The sequence below is a fragment of the Topomyia yanbarensis genome, chromosome 3 (genome assembly GCF_030247195.1).
Source record: "Topomyia yanbarensis strain Yona2022 chromosome 3, ASM3024719v1, whole genome shotgun sequence".
Lineage (NCBI taxonomy): Eukaryota > Metazoa > Arthropoda > Insecta > Diptera > Culicidae > Topomyia > Topomyia yanbarensis.
Window position 1 is genome coordinate 84,940,947 of NC_080672.1, and position 22,726 is coordinate 84,963,672.

At 38.4% G+C, this 22,726-nt stretch overlaps 1 protein-coding gene across 1 annotated transcript in view; it reads left to right on the forward strand.

The window, feature by feature from the left end:
* The window catches only part of LOC131689545 (uncharacterized), a 45,200-nt gene that overhangs the window by 12,861 nt on the left and 9,613 nt on the right, over window positions 1-22,726 (forward strand). Inside the window, exons 2-3 of the mRNA XM_058974733.1 lie at window positions 6,315-6,411; window positions 6,477-6,687. Coding sequence (XP_058830716.1) covers window positions 6,315-6,411; window positions 6,477-6,687 — 308 coding nt within the window. The remainder of the gene's footprint in view (window positions 1-6,314; window positions 6,412-6,476; window positions 6,688-22,726) is intronic.

Consider the following 22,726-nt stretch of genomic DNA (forward strand, 5'->3'; position numbering starts at 1 on the left):
ATTATATGCACAACTTATTTCATTTCAAATAATCGGGTATTCTGGTTGCAGTTGAAAATCGAAATAGTGAACTTGCGCCTTTCGATTTTTCTCCTATTTTCAGCGTGCGGAACTAAAGCGCAACTGGTGTAGATGATGCGCTAGTTGATTCTCTATCATGTACACAAGATGCGCTTTAGTTGCCCACTCTGCAAATAGGGAAAAACGAAAGACGCAAGTCAATTCTTCGATTTTCAACTGCAACCAGAATATCTTCTGTAAAAATCATAACCATGTAAACTTATTGCTCACAGTAATTTATTTAATAACATAAAGAACAATTATTTAAAATTTTGTTGCAATTTGACTAAAAATCTCACTTCTTTTGTTTCAAACAGCGGTAACCAAAAAGTGCTGGCCTGAAACTATTAGCTCCTGGTTGGCCGTCAAGGCCAGTGCTAAATTCATAAGAAACAATTATGAACTTTTCACAAAAGTGACGTTTATGAAAAACAAAATAAAATTTTATAGAATTAATAACAGATCTCATACGGGTTTTATGAGAAAAACTTATGAAATTCTTTAACGCATATATTGGGGCGAAGTCATAAGACTGTTTTATGAAATACATTATTTGTACTCTATGGAGTGCATGAATAAAGATAAATGAATTCATAAGCCAGCCTATGACATTCTAAAGCGTTCAATGCCATCGTCAGAAGGCTGGTTCATATGCCGAGAGTCTCGGCACGAGACTTATGAAATTCTCAGATGCTTTTTGCTCGGTGTAAAGGTGTTTAATGAGAGGTAATCTAAGGGGGGGGGTTCAGAGGAGAGGAAGAGTGCGTTACCGGGATTAGGTTCACGATTTTAAGAGTGATTGCATAACCTTTCTGTATAAGAAAAGTAAAAATGTGCCAAAATCCAAGAAACTCAATTTTTGTCAATTTTTTTTTCGAAATTACATCAAATTTCGACGTTTCATACATTTTAAAGACGATTGGCACCAAAAATAAAAATTCGAAGTTCCTTTGTTACCCCCTTTGAACATTACTCAGTTCCTACTTCTATGAACTCAGGAACCGTTGAAGGTGAGCAATGTCAAAGCGACTTTGGTTTGTCATTGGTGATCTAGACTAGCAAATGCAAGTAATTTTATACCCATTTTAAAAAGTTTTGCATAATTTTGATATCATAGAGGAACCAGTTTATGGAAATTTCTGTGTAGTCGCACTTTCAAACCCGTAACTACGGAACCGGAATTCAGATCACCACAAAATCCAACAGCAGCCGATGGGAAGGTTGTTCCTTTCATTTGAGATTAAGTTTGAGTAAATCGGCACAGCCATCTCAGGGAATAGGGACCATTCATAAATTACGTAACGCTCTTAGGGGGGGGGGGGGGGGTACGACAAGTTGTGATATGTTGTGACAAAGGGGGGAGAGGGAGTTAGCTAGATCATTACGTAATATGTTTTCACCGAAGAATTTTTTTTTTCTAGGAATAACGTGATAGGGGAGAGGGAGGGGGTGGGGAAATTTGTGACAATTTGTTACATGGGGGAGGGGGGAGTCAGTTTTTTGGGCAATTTTTGGGTTATGTAATTTATGAATGGTCCCATAATGAGTGACATTTTTAACACAAACACAGGCACACATGCACACACATACATGCTTTTTCAGATCTCGTTGAACTGAGTCGAATGGGATTCGACAAACCCGGCCAAATTTATTCTTTGATTAATATAGATTTTCTGCATTTTAACAGGGGCGTAGCTAGGGGAATGCCGTGAGAGGTTACCCTCCACATTAGGGCATTGCAAAAAAAATTTTTTTTTGAATTCTCAAAGGCCCCCCCTCTCATATTGTGACAAATGTCAAAGTAAGCTCAGATGCCAAATTTCACATCATTTGGACAATTTTAGACCCCCGCCCACTTCGCTTGAATTTTTTTGAAATTGGTACTATGGGAAAATATGGAGGAAAAACACATTAAATGCAATAACTTTGGAAGTAGCAATCAGAAAATTACAATTTATACCTCTTTTGAAAGGAAATAATTTTAATATTTGAGTAAAGATATATTTGTTTCTAGAAAAATTTGGGAAAGTGGGGTACTGGGTCATTTTGGCCCCAAAATCCCCTATTTTTAATTTTAATTTTTCTGCTCCGTGATGCAAATCATACATATTTTGTAGTTTTTCTAATGTGAAAAAATCTCAGAAATCGAACGGAACCCTTTTGACCTTAGTCCGAATACGAGAAGTTGGGGTTATAGGGCTTTTTGTCAGTCATATTAAATTTTATCATTTTCTCATGCATATATCTCTATTATTCTTCAATCAATTTTCATAAAATGTAACTTATTGAACGTGTAAAATTCTGAGGAATAAAACAAAAATAAAAACGTTACAAGTAAAATTTAGAAACATCAAACTTTTTGATATTTACTCTACAAATCTCATTTTTTTCATTATTTGTCCTAATACCTCAACTTCCCCTATTTTTCCAGGAATGAAACTTTTCTCATGTGATCCCTAAGCATATTTTACACTAAAAGTAGTAAATTGAATAAGAATTTTGTTGTTAAATGGAGTTAATATGTGCGATTTTATGATAAAAATGTGAAATCGACACTATATGTCAGATAATTTGATGTTCCTGAATTTTACCGGTAACGAATCTATTTTTGTTATAATTCTAAGGATTTTCCACGTTCAACAAGGTATAGTTTATGAAAATTGAGTGAAGAGTAATAGAGATATATTCACGAGAAAATGATGAAGTTTAATATGAATGACAAAAGGCCATTTAACCCCAACTTCTCGTATTCGGACTAAGGTCAAAAGGGTTCCGTTCGATTTCTGAGATTTTTTCACATTAGAAAAACTACAAAATATGTATGATTTGCATCACGGAGCAGAAAAATCATTAAAAATAGGGGATTTTGGGGCCAAAATGACCCAGTACCCCACTTTCCCAAATTTTTCTAGAAACAAATATATCTTTATTCAAATATTAAAATTATTTTCTTTCAAAAGAGGTATAAATTGTAATTTTCTGATTGCTACTTCCAAAGTTATTGCATTTAATGTGTTTTTCCTCAATATTTTCCCATAGTACCAATTTCAAAAAATTTCAAGCGAAGTGGGCGGGGGTCTAAAATTGTCCAAATGATGTGAAATTTGGCATCTGAGCTTACTTTGACATTTGTCACAATATGAGAGGGGGGGCCTTCGAGAATTCAAAAAAAAATTTTTTTTGCAATGCCCTACTCCACATTACACACCACCCTTCCCTAATCCCCACACAAAGTCCCCTCCCATCAAATCCCCCCCCCCCTTATCAAGCCTCCAACTCATCCACTCACCCCTCTCTCATCACACCTCCTCCTGGATCCGCCACTGATTTCAAGTGTTTCGGCGTCGACACACAGCATCTCAAGTTCGTGGCTGTCGATCCATTGTATGTATGTGCAATTCGTACTGAATATGTAATAGACACTTCCTACATTATGCTAAGCATAACTAGCCATGGAGTTGTAGTGTGGATCAATGAGAAAGGCATAATTGCACCACTAGGTGGACTAAACAGGTTTTTAACAAGCGAAAAAAAAAATAAGTGTGCATGTCACTGTAGTAAGAAAGGCTATATCACACTGTCACGTGCCTCTCACCGCGTTGCATCGGTGTGTACATCTCATGTACCTTATAACCGTTTAGTTAAAGTTCAAATTAGTAAAATACAGAGTTCGTGCTTATTTTTCATTTCTGTCTGTATGTCTGTGATTGTTATGCGTTCAAGACCGAAAACGTTCACTGTATAAAATTTAAGCAGAAGAGAGGAAAACAGAAAAATGATGTGATATCTGCTATGAAACAAATTTTTATGTGGCATACTACTCTAATTTTGATGTACGCCACACGAATTTCATTAGTTTTCACATGATGTCTATGCGTGAGAGATAATTTTGATGTACTTTGATGTACAAATTGCGAAAAATCATGTTTGAAATCAATATATTCAATATAACGAATTTTTCTCGGTGTAAATTTTCGACTGTTATTGTTATGAAATGAAATGAAAGAGTTTGTTTATTGCGAATCTTTTCTAAAATCCACATCGTGACATTTCAGCCATGCGCCACCCAGCCGTGCGCCGAGTTACGCGTATGTTCACTTCGCATTAGTGGAAGCGAGAAAACGATTTGACGTTTGTTTTTGTTTCGTTCGCACTCGTGTGTGTCACATATAACAACAAATCGACGAAACGCTAGTTTATCTCGGGATAGACAATATATCGCAGAAGGAAATGAAAATTCTCGACAAACATATGAATTACGGCTTAAAAGCCAACTGTCAAAATTCGCTTTGAAAGGAAATTTCGGACAAACTCGCCAATCACAGATGTTGGTAGTAAACAAAAGAGAAAAGTTTTCTCTTTCATTAACTTCTATGAACTGTGTTCAGCCAGTAACGGTTTGTCCGGAATTTCCTTTCAAAGAGAATTTTGATAGTTGGCTTTCAAGCCGTAATCATATGTTTGTCGAGAATTCATTAAAATTCAGTACAGGTTTAGAAAATTTGTGTATTCTATTTAGTGAAAATACATCTGCCAAGAATTTCCGTTGTGTTGCAGGCTAAATAAAAAAAGATTAGTCGCTATGAAACGACGATAGACAGGTACATAGTAGAATCAAAACAATGATGTTCCTATCACTGATGCCAGCGACAATCCTAATCTAGTGTTCTGTATCTACTCAATTTCGAAATAAATCTTTTATGCAAACGCAAGATATTTGTAGGGTAAAAGGGTATAATACGCCCCACCGGGGCTAAACGCCCCTCTTCGATTCCCCGGATTCCTGAATTATCTAAAAAGTAAAAATGACTGATAACAGTATCGTTTCATGAAATCAACGTACTACGTTAGTTTGGTATTTTTAATATGTTGCAAAACAACAATATACACAAAAGTTTCAAAAGAGCTACTTTTATGTAAGCTTCCACTTTTTCCAATAGCATTACAACCAATTAGAAACAGTCGGATTCGATAGAACTATTTCAAGTAGCTTACTAGAATATTATAGTTACTATCTTAGTTTTTAGCTTGGCTTAAAACTATGTGTGTGTAGAATTATTCATGTATTCACAATAGCTCATCACCGGCCAAAATGCCCCACCCATTGTTGTGGGGCATACTCACTGATTGCTGTGGGGCATACCGTCCTCTTGTTGTGGGGCATATTACACTTTCACCGGGGGCATTTTGCCCTGGGTGAAAGAAAAAAAACTAGAATTTAGGCATCTTTGAAAAATGTTAAATAGTACTTGTATCAGGATGTTTTTAATAAAAAATGAAACGGATATTAATTTCTAACTAATATAACAATAAATTAGAGAAGTTAGTGAGAAGATCATAGCGTCGAATGGTGAAATATAGCTATTTTTGCTTAAGGGAGGCGTATTAGACCTGTTTACCCTACTGTGTCTCTGTTCGCAGCCATCCCCTAAATCTGTTACCCTCCAATGACCTATGCTTTTAGCAATTATGCGAGCATAACAAATCCATCAATTCTCGACAAACATATGATTACGGCTTAAAAGCCAACTGTCAAAATTCTCTTTGAAAGGAAATTCCGGACAAACCGTTACTGGCTAAACACAGTTCGTAGCAGTTAATGAAAGAGAAAACTTCTTTTTTGTTTACTACCTACATCAGTGATTGGCGAGTAACGGTTTGTTCGGAATTTCCTTTCAAAGAGAATTTTGACAGTTGGCTTTTAGGCCGTAATTATATGTTTGTCGAGAATTTAGGTTATATAACGCCTAAATGTTCTCTTCGTTGTGCTCGTGTTAGAGTTTTCATGCCCCGAAAAGTAGATGATGTCAAGCTGCACTGTGGGTCGGATGGGAATGTTCGGGCCGAAAATAGACACGTTCTTCGACGACAAATGAATGTATTTCGGGTTTAGTATTCCATAATTCCACTTCCTAAGCAAACAAAATTGTTACCTTCTTCCCCAAATTAATTTAAAAAAAGTCACAAGAGGTAAACTGAAAATGTTTGTTTAAAATCAATCAGATCTGGCTTTAATTTATGAATCCATCCGTTTCGAGTAATAAAAGCAAAGCTATGTTTATCAACCTGTGATTCTACATCAGCGTGTTTTTTTTTAATTTTCATCCTAGCGTGAATCGTAAATTAGCACTACATCATTGTTATTGTTTTTTTAGGGAACTTTAAAACGGGAAAAAATATTTGCATTTTTAATTACATTTGTTTTAATTTTATTTCCCATTTATAATTCGTTTTTCAATTCAAAACCCCAACAGGTCTGCTTCGTATTCGCCGTATCCGGGAGTTCATTTAGTGGCGCCCGTCGCCGGCTACGATCTGACGTGGTGTACAATGAGAGGAGTCCCAAACAAGGTTAGCTGAATGAAGTTGGCTGGCGGATCGGAAATAGTTTAGCGATATGTACACTTTCGTTTCAGGATATTACAAGTATGGCTACGCGGTGAAACAGGGAGAGTCTCAGTTCCATCACCAGCGATCTCAGGATGGAGCTATGTATGGATGCTACGGTTATGTGGATCCTAGTGGCAAACTTTTCATCACCCATTATCTGGCTGACATGGCAGGGTACCGGCTGGTGAATATGGTCAACCCGGACAGAAAGCTGATTGAGCGGTTGAGAAATATCGGGTAAGCTGGAAGTTTTTTGTTTTATTACTGCTTGTGTCGACCCGTCAGTTGTTCAGTTGAATGGTTTTAAACTGCGAAGAGACTTGCGGTTAGACGTGTTTTCTTTTTTTTTTGTTTATTTTACCTTTCGTGTCACATTCTGTCAAACATATTTCAAGGGGACTGACTGCATTCGATAGTTTCAACTGACTCCATGTTACGGTAATTTTTTGTCGTATCCGCGAGTCCCGTCCCAGGTTTAATTTTTTTTTTGCTTGACAAACAATCGACACCAATTGCACGAACACTATGTATGCTCTCGTGCATAGAATAGGGTTACTGTTTTCTAGTTCATCTTATTCCCCTTTTCCATACCACCTATTTGAATACAATTGTTATAGTTATGGCTACTTTTTCTGTTGAGCACGTTGACTCAAATGTCATGATGGATAAGGATGTATTCCATTCGACTTTTTAAATCGTTTAAACACAAGTATTTCACAATTTTACGATAGTTTTGTTACTGTTCTGCTCCGAAGGAACGAAACAAAAATTATGATACCAAGTTAGGTATAATACATCTACTGAAATAGTGTCATAGACTCACTAATGAGATGAATAAAACTCGTGAACACTATTGACTTCATAAGGCACATAGTTGTTTTTCCCCTGGTGCATGAAGATACTGTGTGGGAATCAGGGTAGTAATTTCCCCACTCAATGTGCACAATAGACTGGTTCAATTTTTGACTTTTAGCTCCACCAGGCTCTACTGATTCCGTTCATGGCCCTTAGTAATTGTGGAAATTTTGGTAGTATTACGCGAGAGGAGCTATATCATGATATAAATCAAATGTTAAACGTTATTTATTCCTAACACCAGGCATTTGAATGTTCTTCCTCTTGCTACGCGACGAAACTCCAAAAAGAATAAATTTGCATCACACATACTCATATACGCAAAGTTTCAGTCTTACCTGCACCGTTTTTAACATGTCTTGTTTCTCCATTTTATGGAACCCAATAATTTTTAATGAAGCCAATTTTTTGAAACCCTGAAAACATTATATCTTATTAAGAGCCATCTGTACAATATTTATGTACAGAATTTTAAATTTTAGGAGCTTTGTGGTATTTTAGAAAAATGATTACGCTTAGGGTGTCGTACTTGCCACCGGTTCCTGTATTATTTTTGCTATACACAACACAGAATGGAAAGATCGGTTGATTGCTTCGAAAGTGATCATACGAATGTCCGCAGTCACTTTGTGCACGACAAGGAAATAAGTAAATTTTTAAAAAGCTTGAACGAGGTCGAGAAATCAACGTTTTCGGAATTAATAATGGCTTTGAAAAAGGTCCCGTATTTTTTGGTGGGTCGATAGACAGTAGATGTAATTTCGAGCTGGCATACCGGTAAAAGCCCGATCCTATTGGTTGACCCACAAAATACGCACTAAATAATTCCCAAACACACAATTTCTTTTATGCGAGCCACCAAATGGGCGGTGCTAAAAGCACAATAATATGCTCGCTCACCGGTTAAATAGTAAGGACTAATAATGGAACAGATGAAAACTGTTCTCACATATTTTTTGCTTTTTATGGTAAGCACGGATCTAGTTCAATTCTTGTAAATATCTAAAATCAGATAACGCAAAAATGTAGATGTACCATTCAATACAATAGCAGTTTTCATGTTTAAAAGCTCGGGTGCTATTTCGACTGAATGTATTAAAACAGGCACCTTATATTGAAATAACTATTCAAAAAAATCCTACCCATTACTGCTTAGTTCTATGCTCGCCACTAGGACAGAGATGTAGTCACAGAGTTTGTGGTTGTGTTCGTCAATAATATTATAATTTCTACACACCGAGAAAAAATTATGTAAATTTACATCTCCTGACCCTGACATATACGAGCAAGGATGCAAAATGCCTACCTTTTCTGCGGCTGTAATTTTTCTGCCTACATTCTCATTTTTCTTTCAACGCTGCTGTCGTTCGCTAGTGCAGGACGCTCAGCGCTGTACGGAGTCTGTAAGCAAAGCAGTAACATGACAAAAAATACTGCCCCCAGTACAGCATCCAGACGCGAGCGGTACAGCTTCTCTTTCCTTATTTTACACTTTTTAATATTTTTAATCACAAACGACGACAATGAATGCGGTTCGTTTACGCCACGACCGGCATCAACACTTTCGTGTGCGGGCCTCTCCCTTTGACTATGCAGAGAAAAGTGTACAAAGCGAGAGAACAAACTTTACTTTGCCACACTCTCACCGAGCAGTCGGAGTACAGCAGCAAAACAAAAATGTATTCTACTGTAGTACAGAAAAATGTACTCGGTTTGGCTACCGTTCTGGCAAGAGCTGTAGTCATGCGTCGCTGCGCTGTAGCGGGCTGTACGGCTTGTGCAAATGTAAATATACCGAAAATAATGTAGTTTACCGGTACCGTTGGCATCCCTGTATACGAGCCAGGGGTTCCAACAGTACAGCCTTGCGACAGTATTTCAGAGGCTGTCGTCTTCTTTTCGCTTCGACAGTTTGATGACCGAATCAAGCACGACAGCTCTCAGTAAAACTGTTATGCGACTTGCAATGTTGCCGTCTTGTACCGCACACGACAGTTTGCGCATACGTCTACAACTATAGTTAATGTGCGATGACAGCCTCAGTTGGTTTTGCGTAACATTTCTATCGTTCTTGGTGGTAGAACCGACACGTCGATGCAATCAAAGAACATTTTTTTCTGTGAAAGTCGTGCTCTGTACATTAGTTAAGCCCAGTACGGTGCGGAATATAGAACGATTTAGAATGAATGCTGCATGCAAGGTTTTCGTTTTCTTTTCATTCATTTCCCAGACGGGATCACAACCAGCGGCTTTATTTGATTTGATTTCAAACAGTTAGCGAATTTTTAACGTCGTTCGAAATTAAAAACCTGAGCAAATATTTTTAGTCGTTGTGGTAGACTGTTATGTTGCGGGCAGAATCATTTGAGTGAAGCTGGATAGTAATTGTTCAGTAATGGTGATGTGGGTCGAATTGGCGTATCGGGGCAGAAAGCAATCGTTTAGAAGTACGTATTGCGGAAAGTTGGACGGTTTCAGAAAATGGATTTTTGATATGCCGTGTAGATGAAAATGCAGATTGCACCTAGTCACGAATCACAGCATGAACATAGGTTATGAGGCTTTTTTTATTTCTTCGGAAAGCTAAAAAATTGCGTTGCTACAATAGAGAAATACATAATATAGTTAAATTTAGAGAGGCGCGCCGCCGATTTCAGGCTCCTGAAATATTTTCGTGATTTGTTGGTTATGCTAATTTGTTTGAGGTGATCAACAAGCTGATGATTTTATTTGTTTTATTATGCCACTCAATAGCAAATGTGTTTGTCGAGATTATCCTAACATTTTGTACTTTTCAAGGTACAGGCACACCTCGAAATAGGGGATGTAGGGGAGTTTTGAACCATTGGGAGTTGTGAGCAGCGCTAAGCCATAAATAATTAAAATGTGGTAACTACTAAATATTTCTACTGTCATGACCTCATTTTCTTATTAGCAATTTTATCCGAAAAACAGGATTATACCACAATTTTAATCGTCCCGTGCCGCAACAGCGAATTCAGGAGGTTTAGCGTTAATCAATGGTCACCTATCCATTGCGAATCAGATCACATTTCTAACTAATATTTAGTTTAGAATTATCCTAAAATTTAATTTCTATACTACCCATGATGGCATATTTGTCCCGTTTTCTATAGGATTTCCTATCTTTATGGGACTGGTATGTGATCATGGGCAGTATAGGCCCATTAAAAATAAGAAAAAATGCCTTTATCATTGCTTTGTTTGGCGTACGTACTACAGAATAATAAAAATAAATTTCAATCACTTTTTATGTTTAATATGGAATGTATTATTATTGTTCGTGGTAAACTGCCCTAATACAGCACTTGTTTTTAAAAAATGATGGCTTTCATCATCCAAAATAGTTGAAAATGGTTTGTAAAAATATTTCCTCGGTCTCGTATTTATAAACTTTTAAATAAAAATATATTTTTCATGTTCTAAATTTTTATATCTTTAAATTTTAAAGTTCCAAAATTATTAAATCCTTGACTTTCAAAATTTCTTAATTTTCAATATTTTAAATTTTTTCCTTTTACATTTCAAAATATTTAAAATTTCAAATCTTTAATTCTTTAAATTTTTAAATCTTTAAATTTTTAAGTTTTTGAATCTTTAAATTTCTAAATTTTTGAATTCTTAAATTTTTAAATTCTTAGATTTATCAATTTTTCATTTTCTCATATATTAATCATATGATTTTTTAATTCCGAAATTCTATTTTTTGAAATTTCAGCTTAAATTCTTTAATTTTCAATTTTGTATGTCATATTTAATGTTCAGTAAATTTTTTATGTCATATTTAATGTACAGTAATCATTAGGGGTCGGCCAATTCGGACCTAGTAAGGGTTTATGAGCTATAGAACTACAACCGATTCACAAATAAATATTTTTTCCCGAAAGCCTGATCAATTGCGCACATTTTTTCTAAGGTAACTTTTTCCGATATCGTACCGTATTGAGTATTAAGGGTTCTACGCAAAAGTACATGAAAGGTCCAAATTACCCCAACCCTGTTCCAATTAGGACCACGTATATATGGTAAAAGGTCCAAATTGGATGAACCCATATTCACACACAGATTAAACGAAAACAGTTGATAGTCTCGCCTAAAATAAAATATTAAATAAAAGATATTAGACGGCAGGTCCAAAATCACGATAATGCACTTAATTTAATTAATTGTTGTTGCCAACAATAATCTTGTATTCGGTTTACACATTTATCAAAAAGGCGCACGCTCACGAAAACTGAGAACCGCAAAATTTTGTGAGAAAAAACAGAGCTACATTACAGTCATGAAAATTATATACATACGCTTTTCACAGTATTACCATAGCTGAAAAATACCTGGGATATGAATTGGCCCACTCCCCTCTAATCAAAAAAAAAATCGATTTCTTGATTTTTAAAATTTGCAACATTTTAATATGTTAATTTTGCAACTTTGAAGTCTTCAATTTTGAAATTTTTAAATATTTCGATTTTTTAATTCCGAATTTTTAATTTTGATCAATATTTAGATTTTTGAAAACATTGATTAATATTTTTTAACGGTTCAGTTTTCGTTTTTAAAATATACATATTGCATACGTCACAGTAATCGGTGAGAACTAAACAAGTGAAATGCTAAAAATACTTAAATTAAGTTAATCCGGGGCAGCGAATTGCACTAGTGTTGCACTTTCTGGCAGAAGTGGGAATGAACACGTCTAGTGGCCGGCTCTTTCGCCAGGCCCGTAGCTAGGATTTTGTTTCGGGAGGGGCTTAAAAATTATTGCATAAATGTATTAGTTCTGATGACTTGAGATATTTATTGGAAACTGAACGTAATTATGAAAAGTTCTTAGCGAAAACAATTCCAAGTTAGAAATTTCTCTAGTTACAAAAATGAATATTCAAGAGTTCAAAGTATTTAGGGCAGCTTGAAAATACTACGCATTCTAGACTACACGTTTACAAGATGTAGAAGACGCTAAATTGGAATTAGTAGAAAAATATCCAAAAGCCTGTCTCACGAAACTTTACACGCATTTGCTAATCAGGAGAACGAAACCAACCTCAAGGTTCTCTCCATGGATAGGAATATATCAGTGTGAAGTCCAAGTTTACCGTTGCAAAGAATGTCCGAACAAAGTGAATGTCGAAATTTGCTTCAAATCTTCCGATAAGGCAGGGGATTTATAGATGCGGAAAATAGGTTCAACTCCTATTTTCATGATCAGGCATCTTGCTACTATTACTAGTTCTGTGACTTCATCCGAAGTTTGCGTTAGCTCAACTTTATGAAATTTTCAATTTAAAGGATACCGAACATGTCGTAATCATAACAATCCTGAGAAAAACACATGTTGTTTCATTTGACTCTCGTGGGGAATGGGTTAAAGACTATCTTCGGCAATGTTATCAGGCAACTGAGAATAACTATCTATTTTTCTATTTAAGTAGTTTCTTTTTAGATACTTTTTATATAATTGGACTTAAGAATTAAAAATATTGTAGGCTGATTTTCCTAGACCCATGAAACTATAGTAAAAGTCAAAATGTAAAGTGAGTGCAAAAAACTACTGATTTCACTACAAAGCAAGAATAAGAACCTTAGCTCTATTGACTTTCAGCAAACTTTCAAAACCGTTGGAACTTGAGAAGACTACCTAGATTAAGTAAATATTATATTTGAACAATTGAAGGTTTTAATTTGGAATTCATGGGTTTTTGGACAATGTAAACTATATATTTCAATGATTTAATCTACTAATGGAAACTACCCAGAATTTAATCTACTGAGCGAAACTGCTCAGAACTTGTTCACTAATCGAAAGAAAATTGCTTAGCACTGATTAGTGAATGCTTCTAATTTACGTAAAATATGGTAAATATAACATTGATGACACGACCAAAATAACTAGAAACTATAAACATAGATGAGCTTAATAATTTCAGCATCACTTGCTTCCGACAGATGGAAGAGAACACATCGCACTTACCAAATTTGCTTTGTTTTAGAGTTAGGTTTCTGTTTTTAAATTACAGCAAATTATCCGTTTCCTGTGAAACAATTGCAAAACTTCTTGTCAATTCGTTAAATAAATATGTGGACACTAATCTGCTCAATAATTGGTTTGTTTTTGAATAAAAATAATTAGCTCTTTATTTTTTTTACAATCATCATCAAGATTGGAAGAGATGTGTGACTTCTTGAAGAAAACTGTAATGTTTGTCTGATTACAGGCTTGTTTTACCACTATTTGGGAAAAAGTTTCAATTAAAATTGTTGCACCTAACGCATCAAAGTTGTACGGATAACGAAGACGAAATGAGAAGATCAGAGCGAAATTCCGAAAGCACTCGTGTTGAGTGAATAGAAAAGATCGAAGAGTGATCTTGAATCGATTTCGATTGGTTGATTTTTTTTCCTCTCTTTTTTCTCTTATTTAAGATTATCTTTCTCATTTTATTCCATGACGAGCAAAAACAGAACGCAAGACTGTCACATACTGAAGACATGGAATCGAAACACTTATTCCAATTTATTGGCTTATAGATTCAATCAGTCCCAACATTTTAGTCGCTCTTCGTGATTGCCTATTGTTATACCACTTTTTGACCCGTTCACTTTTAAAAGAAATTTCTTTTACACGTTTGTGGCAGATATCACGGATTTACGGATAACAGTTTATTAATACGGAACGAATTCCTCGTAATAGTGAAATGAAGCGTCAATAAAAATGAGCACATATGTAATTTTTTACATTCATGAAAAAATCAGGGAAAAAGTTATTAGCAAACAAATGCGGAAAGAAAAATCGGCCAATCAAGCCCATGGCTGGGGTAGGTTGGCCGAGTTTGGTAAAATAAGTTAAACACGTCAAATGTATCAGTGGAAAACTTTTAATTCAAAAAAACATCGTTTTTTCGTATAAACAAAATCCACTCTTTACTTTTTAGTCTTTCTAACCTTTTTGAACGTAGTTTCATTTCATTTTTCTGCTCCTCCAATACAGCTTTTATTGGGGAATCGGTTAAAATTTGAGTCAATCGGCGTTTACGACCTTGCCATTTCTTCGAATCAGATCGTGCACTCGCCTTGGGAAGAGGTCTGACGTCTTTTGAAAGGCTTACATTTGCAGCAGATTCTATGCTAATGGACGAGTTTTGCTCGGGGTTGGGTCGATCTATGACCAATCCTGTCAGAAACTCCTCAGGAGGAAAAATTTCAGGATTGTAGGGCCCCACGCCAGACTCTGAAGGCAGCTTGGCATTTAATTCATAAAATATCGGAATCAACTTTTTTATAAACAATTTCCGACTTTTAGTGATTCTAATCTCTTATTTCTATTTGGTAATCAGTTTAAATTATTTAATACTAAATTTACAACTCGGCCAACCAGCCCCGCACAGAACTCGGCCAACCTACCCCAATGTATATTTTGGAGAACAATCACGATTTACACAAACAAATATAAGGTTACACTGGTAACCGTTATACCATTCTGTTGAGTTTTGAATACCCTTTCCAGCAGTACAAAGTTATTGGAAATCGGATGTAAATTGATTCGCGTCACACATATTATTTTTCAGAAACAGAAATTTACTCACCAGCGCCGAAAAAAGAATAAACGTGCTCCTGTATAAACGACAGCACCAAAACACTTGAAATTACATCGGTACATTGGTGACCTAATACCCCACAAAAATCACTATAGATGTCGCTACTGCGCATAGTAGCCTTTTCATAAAAGGCACTCGGTCAACCTGCCCCTTCAGCCAACCAGCTCCGGTCACCCCTATTGCGTTAAAATGACGCGAAACAAAAACTGCCTTCTCGGATGAATAGTTCTCAGACAAATTGAAATATTTTTTGTGTAGCACAGTACAAAGTACAGAGTGCACAGTGTGCACTTACCTAATACAGACATTCAAAATTTGTGCAACTCAAAAACTTATCATTTAAAAACGGGGTCGTGGGTCTTTTATATATTTCCTTATGTAAACAATAGAAATAATATAACGAGTTTAAATGGTTGTCCGGCAGATCTCGCGCAAGCGCTTAGCCATTGCACGTGTAAACCTGTTTACGAGGCGAGGAAATATTTTTTTCCTCACCAACTATGTTTTGGGAGGGGGGAATGTTCACTTCTATCTCGCTATTGAACATTTGCGTGTCATCATCGTAGTTGCTGCCTTTATGTTCGCGAATATCTGATTTCTTCCTTGCTTCTCGCCCTCAATAATTGCCCTTCCGAATGGATTCCATTTCCCCCAAAAGTGACATTAATCTGCGAGTAAGCGGTATCCGATCTTGTAGCGGAACATTGATTTTCTCATCGTCTGTATATGGGAGGATCATATTTATAGCATTGTCACACACAACCATGTGTTTTAAGTTGTTCGAAATAAATGGTTTCGTCTGGGCTAATTTGTTGAGCGGTAAATGCCTGACATGGTAGAACTCGATAAAGGCGGCTTCCGGAAGTCTAACCTCCATTTACACCTTCAGGAAATGTTCCACATTATGAATGTTCTGTCCTATGCGAATCATCAATAATTTTATAATCATCGTATTTGGCTGGAACACCACTTGTTGCTACTGCTACTCACTGATCTCGGCAGATTACTACAGCAACAATTATAGTAACAGTTTCTTTTATTCTCCAGACAAGGTACACCATATAAAAGTTACTATTTTTGTCGTTCGCTTCTCACTGGCTCGAGCAAAAGCATAAAGCACACTGAATTTCATGACCATTGCCTTTGGTTGTTTCGAAATAGCCTTCTTCAACCTTTTCTCAATAATTTGTTCATGCCAAATGAGCAACAAATTTTGTTAAAAGTCGCTGGTTTTTAAAATTCATTTTTGAAAAATTTCGGGAGGGGCTTTAGCCCCCTAGCCCCCCCTCTGGCTACGTGCCTGTCTTTCGCTAGAAAATGCAACTTACTGCTCCGGGGTTGTTCATTAAAAAACGGCATTAGAAAACTATTTATTTAATCAATTCAATCCATCATGCTATAAATCATTTTCCCAAGACAACGTAATGAAAACTGACGACTGATGTTAAATGACATCCAATGAAAATCGTGCCAGAATTCTGTCCTGGGCAAATTTTTCTACGTTTGAAAACTGCGTTTTATCATGCCTAAAGCACGTCCAAATTAATGCGCATGATTAGCATAACAGTATAACTGTTATGCTGAAAAGTACACTTTACACGTTCGTTCGCTTAAACATGCGTTGATCCTTAAGCGGACCTTGCACGAGACAGAAATATTGTCAATAAATATATTGATAAGACTGCTTCAATCCATCAATCTCATTTAAATTCTACAGAATCAATCTATGATTTATCGTCAATATTTCTACTTGTGCAGGATCCGCTTTAGCGCAAATTGTTGCCGCTGCGTCGATTCAAACTCCATGCAAATGTTCAATGGTGACATTCATCATATGACAGCCCTAGACGACAGTTTTACCAGTTTGGACGAAGAATGTTATCCCTCTCAGAAGGCTGTCACCGCGACAGTTTATGCGAAACAGCAGACACAAAAAAAATGGTAAACCGACAGCCCATTCGGCTCGCTACGTTTAGCGTAGAATATTGTCAACAAAACGAGCGCGGTACAGACTATCCCCAAGGGACCATTCATAAATTACGTAACGCTTTTAGGGGGGGAGGGGGCACAACAAGTTGTGACAAGTTGTGACAAGTTGTGACATAGAGGGGAGGGGGAGTTAGCTAGATCGTTACGTAACATGTTTTAACCGAAGAAAAAAAAAATTTCTGGGAATTTGTTACGTAACAGGGGAGGGGGGATGAAGAAATTTGTGACAATTTGTTACATGGGGGGAGGGGGGAGTCAATTTTGGGCAATTTTTGCGTTACGTAATTTATTTTTTTTTATTCATTTCGTTTATTTGATAGGCACAAATGCGTTAGCTTGGCGGTGCCGAATTCTTTTGTTTTTACATTTTGAATATCTTAAAACTAGGAGGTTACAATGTTGAAATATTTTTTTTATAAAAGAGAAAAAATTTACAGCTATCTTAAGACTAGAAAAAAAAATTCTATATATAAGAGAGGGGGCAAAAGATTTTTTTTTATGAAAAATTATAAAACAAGGAATTCAATAGTAATAGTTTTTTAGGAAATATTTACACTTATCTTAAAACTAACAATATAGTTTGGTACACAAAAGGGGGAACAAATATTTATGAAAAATTTCACAGATGTTTTAAAACTAGGGATACAATTCTATTTACAAGATGGGGGACAATAGTTTTAACAAAGAATAGAAATTACAACTATCTTAAAACTAGGAATACGGAATACAAATTTGATTTTTTATCGGATACTTATGCTTGGTCATTTCCAAAATCGGTGTAGAAGTAGTTGTATCAAGGACAGGGGAGAGAAGGCGTAGATGGTGACCGGTAGAGAAGAGCAAAACTTGCAACTTTTGGGCAAACGGGAGATCAGCGAAACAAATTTGCGCCTCAGTCTAGTAGGTCGGATTGGCGGATGGTATTCTTCGGACCCGCGGGGAATCCTTCAAAGGGAATCCTTCGGACCTCGAGTCGCTCTCGCTTCAGATTCCGTAGTGATAAGGGCGACGGCGGTTACATAGTGGCAGTCTGAAGCTTATCGGTTCCACACGGCAAGAGGAAACTTCTAAAAACGAGAAATAAAAAGAGAGGGGCTAAATTGGGATATTTATCGTTTTTATGAAAGTATAAATAAGGGACATATAGGGGAAATCACGCTTTGCCAGCATATCTCGGACTGGGACATTGGGTGGTCTACCTCGGGCCCGAAGGGAATCCTTTAACTGAGACCTGGCGTCCAAATACCCGGCGCATACCCAGACAACGTGCTCGATGTCATGATAGCCCTCGTCACAAGCGCACAGACTACTCTCCGCAAGCCCAATACGCCGCAAATGTGCATCTAAGGTGTAGTGGTTGGACATAAGTCGGGACATTACACGAATAAAATCCCGACCCACATCCATCCCCCTGAACCAAGGCTTCGTTGATACCTTTGGGATAATGGAATGTAGCCATCGTCCAAGTTCACCATTGCTCCACGAGGTTTGCCAACTGTTGAGTGTCCTCTGACGACAAATACTAAAAAATTCGTTGAAGCAGATTGGTCTTTCGTATATGTCACCATTTAATGCGCCCACCTTTGCTAATGAGTCGGCCTTTTCATTGCCCGGGATAGAACAATGAGAGGGGACCCAAACAAAGGTAATCTGATAAGATTTTTCAGATAACGTACACAAGGACTCCTGTATCTTCCCCAGAAAATACGGGAATTGCTTTTTAGGCTTCACCGCACGAAGAGCCTCGATAGAGCTGAGGCTGTCCGAAATGATGAAGTAGTGATCTGTGGGCAGAGTGTCGATGATCCCAAGGGTGTACTGAATTGCAGCTAACTCTGCGACGTAAACTGAAGCGGGATCATTGAGCTTGAATGAAGCGGTGATAGTATTGTTGAAGATACCGAAGCCAGTGGACCCATCGAGATTTGATCCGTCAGTGTAGAACATTTTGTCACAGTCGACTTCTCGGAATTTATTATAAAATATATTGGGGATCACTTGAGGGCGTATATGGTCCGGGATTCCACGAATCTCTTCCTTCATGGATGTGTCGAAGAATACAGTAGAATCAGAAGTATCTAGGAAACGAACACGGTTGGGAGTATACGTAGAAGGATTAATGCTCTGTGCCATGTAGTCGAAGTACAAGGACATAAATCGGGTTTGAGAATTAAGCTCGACGAGCCTCTCGAAGTTATCAATCACCAACGGGTTCAGAATATCGCATCGGATGAGCAATCGATATGAGAGTTCCCAAAATCGATTTTTTAGCGGAAGAACGCCCGCCAGCACTTCGAGACTCATCGTATGGGTCGAATGCATGCAACCCAAGGCAATGCGCAAGCAACGATACTGGATTCTCTCCAGTTTGATGAAGTGTATGTTCGCAGCGGAGCGGAAACAGAAACACCCGTACTCCATCACCGACAATATCGTTGTTATGTACAACCTGATCAGGTCTCCTGGGTGAGCACCCCACCATGTTCCAGTTATTGTTCGGAGAAAATTGATCCTTTGTTGGCATTTCTGTTTCAGATACCTAATGTGACATCCCCAGGTACCTTTAGAGTCGAACCAGACCCCGAGATATTTAAATGTGAAAACCTGGTTGATCGTTACACCCATTAATAGAAGCTGGAGTTGCGCCGGCTCACGCTTCCTAGAAAAAACAACCAACTCAGTTTTCTCCGTGGAGAACTCAATACCCAGCTGAAGAGCCCAAGCAGACAAATTGTCCAAGGTATTTTGTAATGGTCCTTGCAAGTCGGCAGCTTTGGGCCCTGTAACAGAGACCACCCCGTCGTCTGCAAGTTGCCTTAGCGTGCATGAATTGGCAAGACAATCGTCAATGTCATTCACGTAAAAATTGTAGAGCAGGGGACTTAGACATGAGCCCTGGGGAAGACCCATGTAGCTAAATCGCGATGTTGTCAAATTGCCATGCGAAAAGTGCATGTGCTTTTCACACAACAGGTTTAGCAAAAAGTTATTTAAAATTGGTGAAAGACCATGCTGGTGCAGCTTCTCTGACAGAATGTTGATAGAAACTGAGTCAAAAGCCCCCTTAATATCCAAGAAGACTGATGCCATCTGCTCTTTGTTAGCATAGGCCATTTGGATTTCTGTAGAAAGCAACGCAAGGCAATCGTTCGTCCCTTTGCCTTTGCGGAAGCCAAATTGTGTATCTGACAGTAAGCCATTTGCTTCAACCCAATTGTCGAGGCGAAACAAGATCATTTTTTCGAACAACTTCCGAATACAGGACAGCATTGCAATCGGCCGATACGAGTTGTGGTCGGAGGCTGGTTTTCCTGGTTTTTGAATGGCGATGACCTTCACTTGCCTCCAGTCATGAGGGACAATGTTACCCTCAAGAAACTTGTTAAATAAGTTCAGCAAGCGCCTTTTTGCAGTGTCAGGCAGATTCTTGAGCAAGTTGAATTTGATTCTGTCTAACCCTGGGGCGTTATTGTTGCATGATAAGAGAGCAAGTGAAAACTCCACCATCGAAAACGGTGTTTCGTTCGCGGTATCGGGAGGAGACGCGGCGCGGCACGTTTTCTGTACCGGGACAGAGTCCGGACAGATCTTCTTGGCGAAAGCGAATATCCAACGGTTTGAATATTCCACGCTCTCGTTGGTACTATTACGGTTACGCATACGTCGAGCCGTACCCCAAAGAGTGCTCATCGCTGTTTCTCTCGTTAACCCGTCGACGAACCGGCGCCAATAACTGCGTTTTTTGGCTTTCATTAGACTCTTCATTCGCTTTTCTAACGACGCGTACTGTTGATAGCTAGCGGGTAACCCGTCTTCCCGGAAGGCCTTATATGCAGTGGACTTCTCCGCGTACAGCTCTGAGCACTCTTTATCCCACCACAGGGTGGGAGACCGTCCATGGGTATTCGCGCTGGGTACTGGTTTAGTCTGAGCTTGATTCGCACTGTCGAGAATCAAGCCAGCCAAAAACCTGTACTCTTCCTCCGGAGGAAGTTCTTGAGTGGATTCGATTTTAACGGATATCGCGGTCGCGTAACTCTTCCAATCAATGTTCCGTGTGAGGTCATACGAGGCATTAATTGTTTTCGATGGTCTTGAACCGTTAGCAATTGAAATCACGATAGGCAAATGATCGCTACCGTGGGGATCAGGGATCACCTTCCACATGCAATCTAACTGTAGCGATGTCGAGCAAAGCGATAAATCCAACGCGCTTGCGCGTGCTGGTGGTGTAGGAATCCGCGTCATTTCTCCCGTGTTTAAGATGGTCATGTTGAAATTGTCGCAAAGATCTTGGATTAATGTTGATCTATTATCATCATGAAGACAACCCCATACCGTACCGTGCGAGTTAAAGTCTCCCAGAACTAGCCGCGGTGCCGGTAAGGATTCCGTGATATTACAAAGCGTTCGGTGCCCTACCGAGGCTCTAGGAGGAATGTAGATGGAAGCAATGCAAAGGTCTTTACCTTTGATTAAAACTTGACAAGCGACAATTTCAATGCCTGGTGTCGAAGGGAGGTTAATTCGGTTGAAAGAATAGCACTTTTTGATCCCCAAAAGTACTCCTCCATAAGGGTTTTCTCGATCCAGACGGATTATATTAAAGTCGTGGAAGTTGAGATTTATATCAGAAGTTAACCAGGTTTCACATAATGCGAAAGCATCACATTTTAAACTGTTTAGTAAGAATTTGAAGGAATCGATTTTCGGGAGGATACTTCTGCAATTCCACTGTAGAACAGTGATCGAATCGGTGACCTCGTTCGATGACTTAGCCATCGAAGGATACGATCGCTGCAAGGAGGGGCCATTTAGTAGTCAACTGCTTCAAAAATGTTTGCACTATAGGGAGAAAACGTATCAGAAGACTTTTAAGAGGATCAGTAACATTGAAAGCTGTGAAAATTAAGTCCACTATGTCAGAAAATTTCATTAGTCCGTTACTGGACTGAGTATCTGTTTGAAAAACGGGGACACTTGGGGTTTTTGGTGTCCCTGGAAGTGGTGGGTACTCCTTGTTAGAATTAATATTTCCAAGTCCTGGAGCAAATTGCTTCGGCTTTTGTGCATCACTTCCGTTGGATTTATTGGTTGTAGATGGCGCACTCTGAGTGGACGACACCTTGGCACCCTTACGAGGCAATGTAGGGGAGGCTAGATTTCTCCTCTTCCTGGATTCCCCTGGGTTAACCAATGATGTTCCCTCTTGTGGGTCGTCAGATTCTTGCTCAACGCCAGCCAAAAGAGCAAAGGAATTTTCGGAAGGGACAGATGGCGAAGCATTCTTTAGCATTTCTGCATAAGAGTGCCTCGAGCGATCCTTAAGGGAGCGCTTAATTTTATCCCCGCGCTGCTTGTACACCGGGCATGACTTAAGAGCATGCGGAGGGCCCCCGCAGTAAATACACTTCTCAGTTTCTCCACCGCAAGCGTCATCCTCATGCTCTCCCTCGCATTTGCCGCACCGTTTTTTATTGCCACAATAAGTGGCTGTGTGGCCCAGTTGCTTGCAATTGCTGCAGTTCATTACCCGCGGTACAAACAGGCGAACGGGTAAGCGAACCCTATCCAGGAGGACATAGTTGGGAAGAGCAGACCCGGAGAAAGTCACCCGAATCGAGTCTGACGGAGAATAAGTTGTCTTATCATTTTCTGTTTTTGCGGAATACAATTGCTTGCATTCCAGAATCTTCACCTTTTGAAGTGAAGGGTCCTTAAAGCAGCCAACCCCGTACTTCAACAGGTCTTCGCACTTTAGACCCGGTTCGGCGACTATTCCATCGATCTCCACTGCCCTACAAGGCACATACACT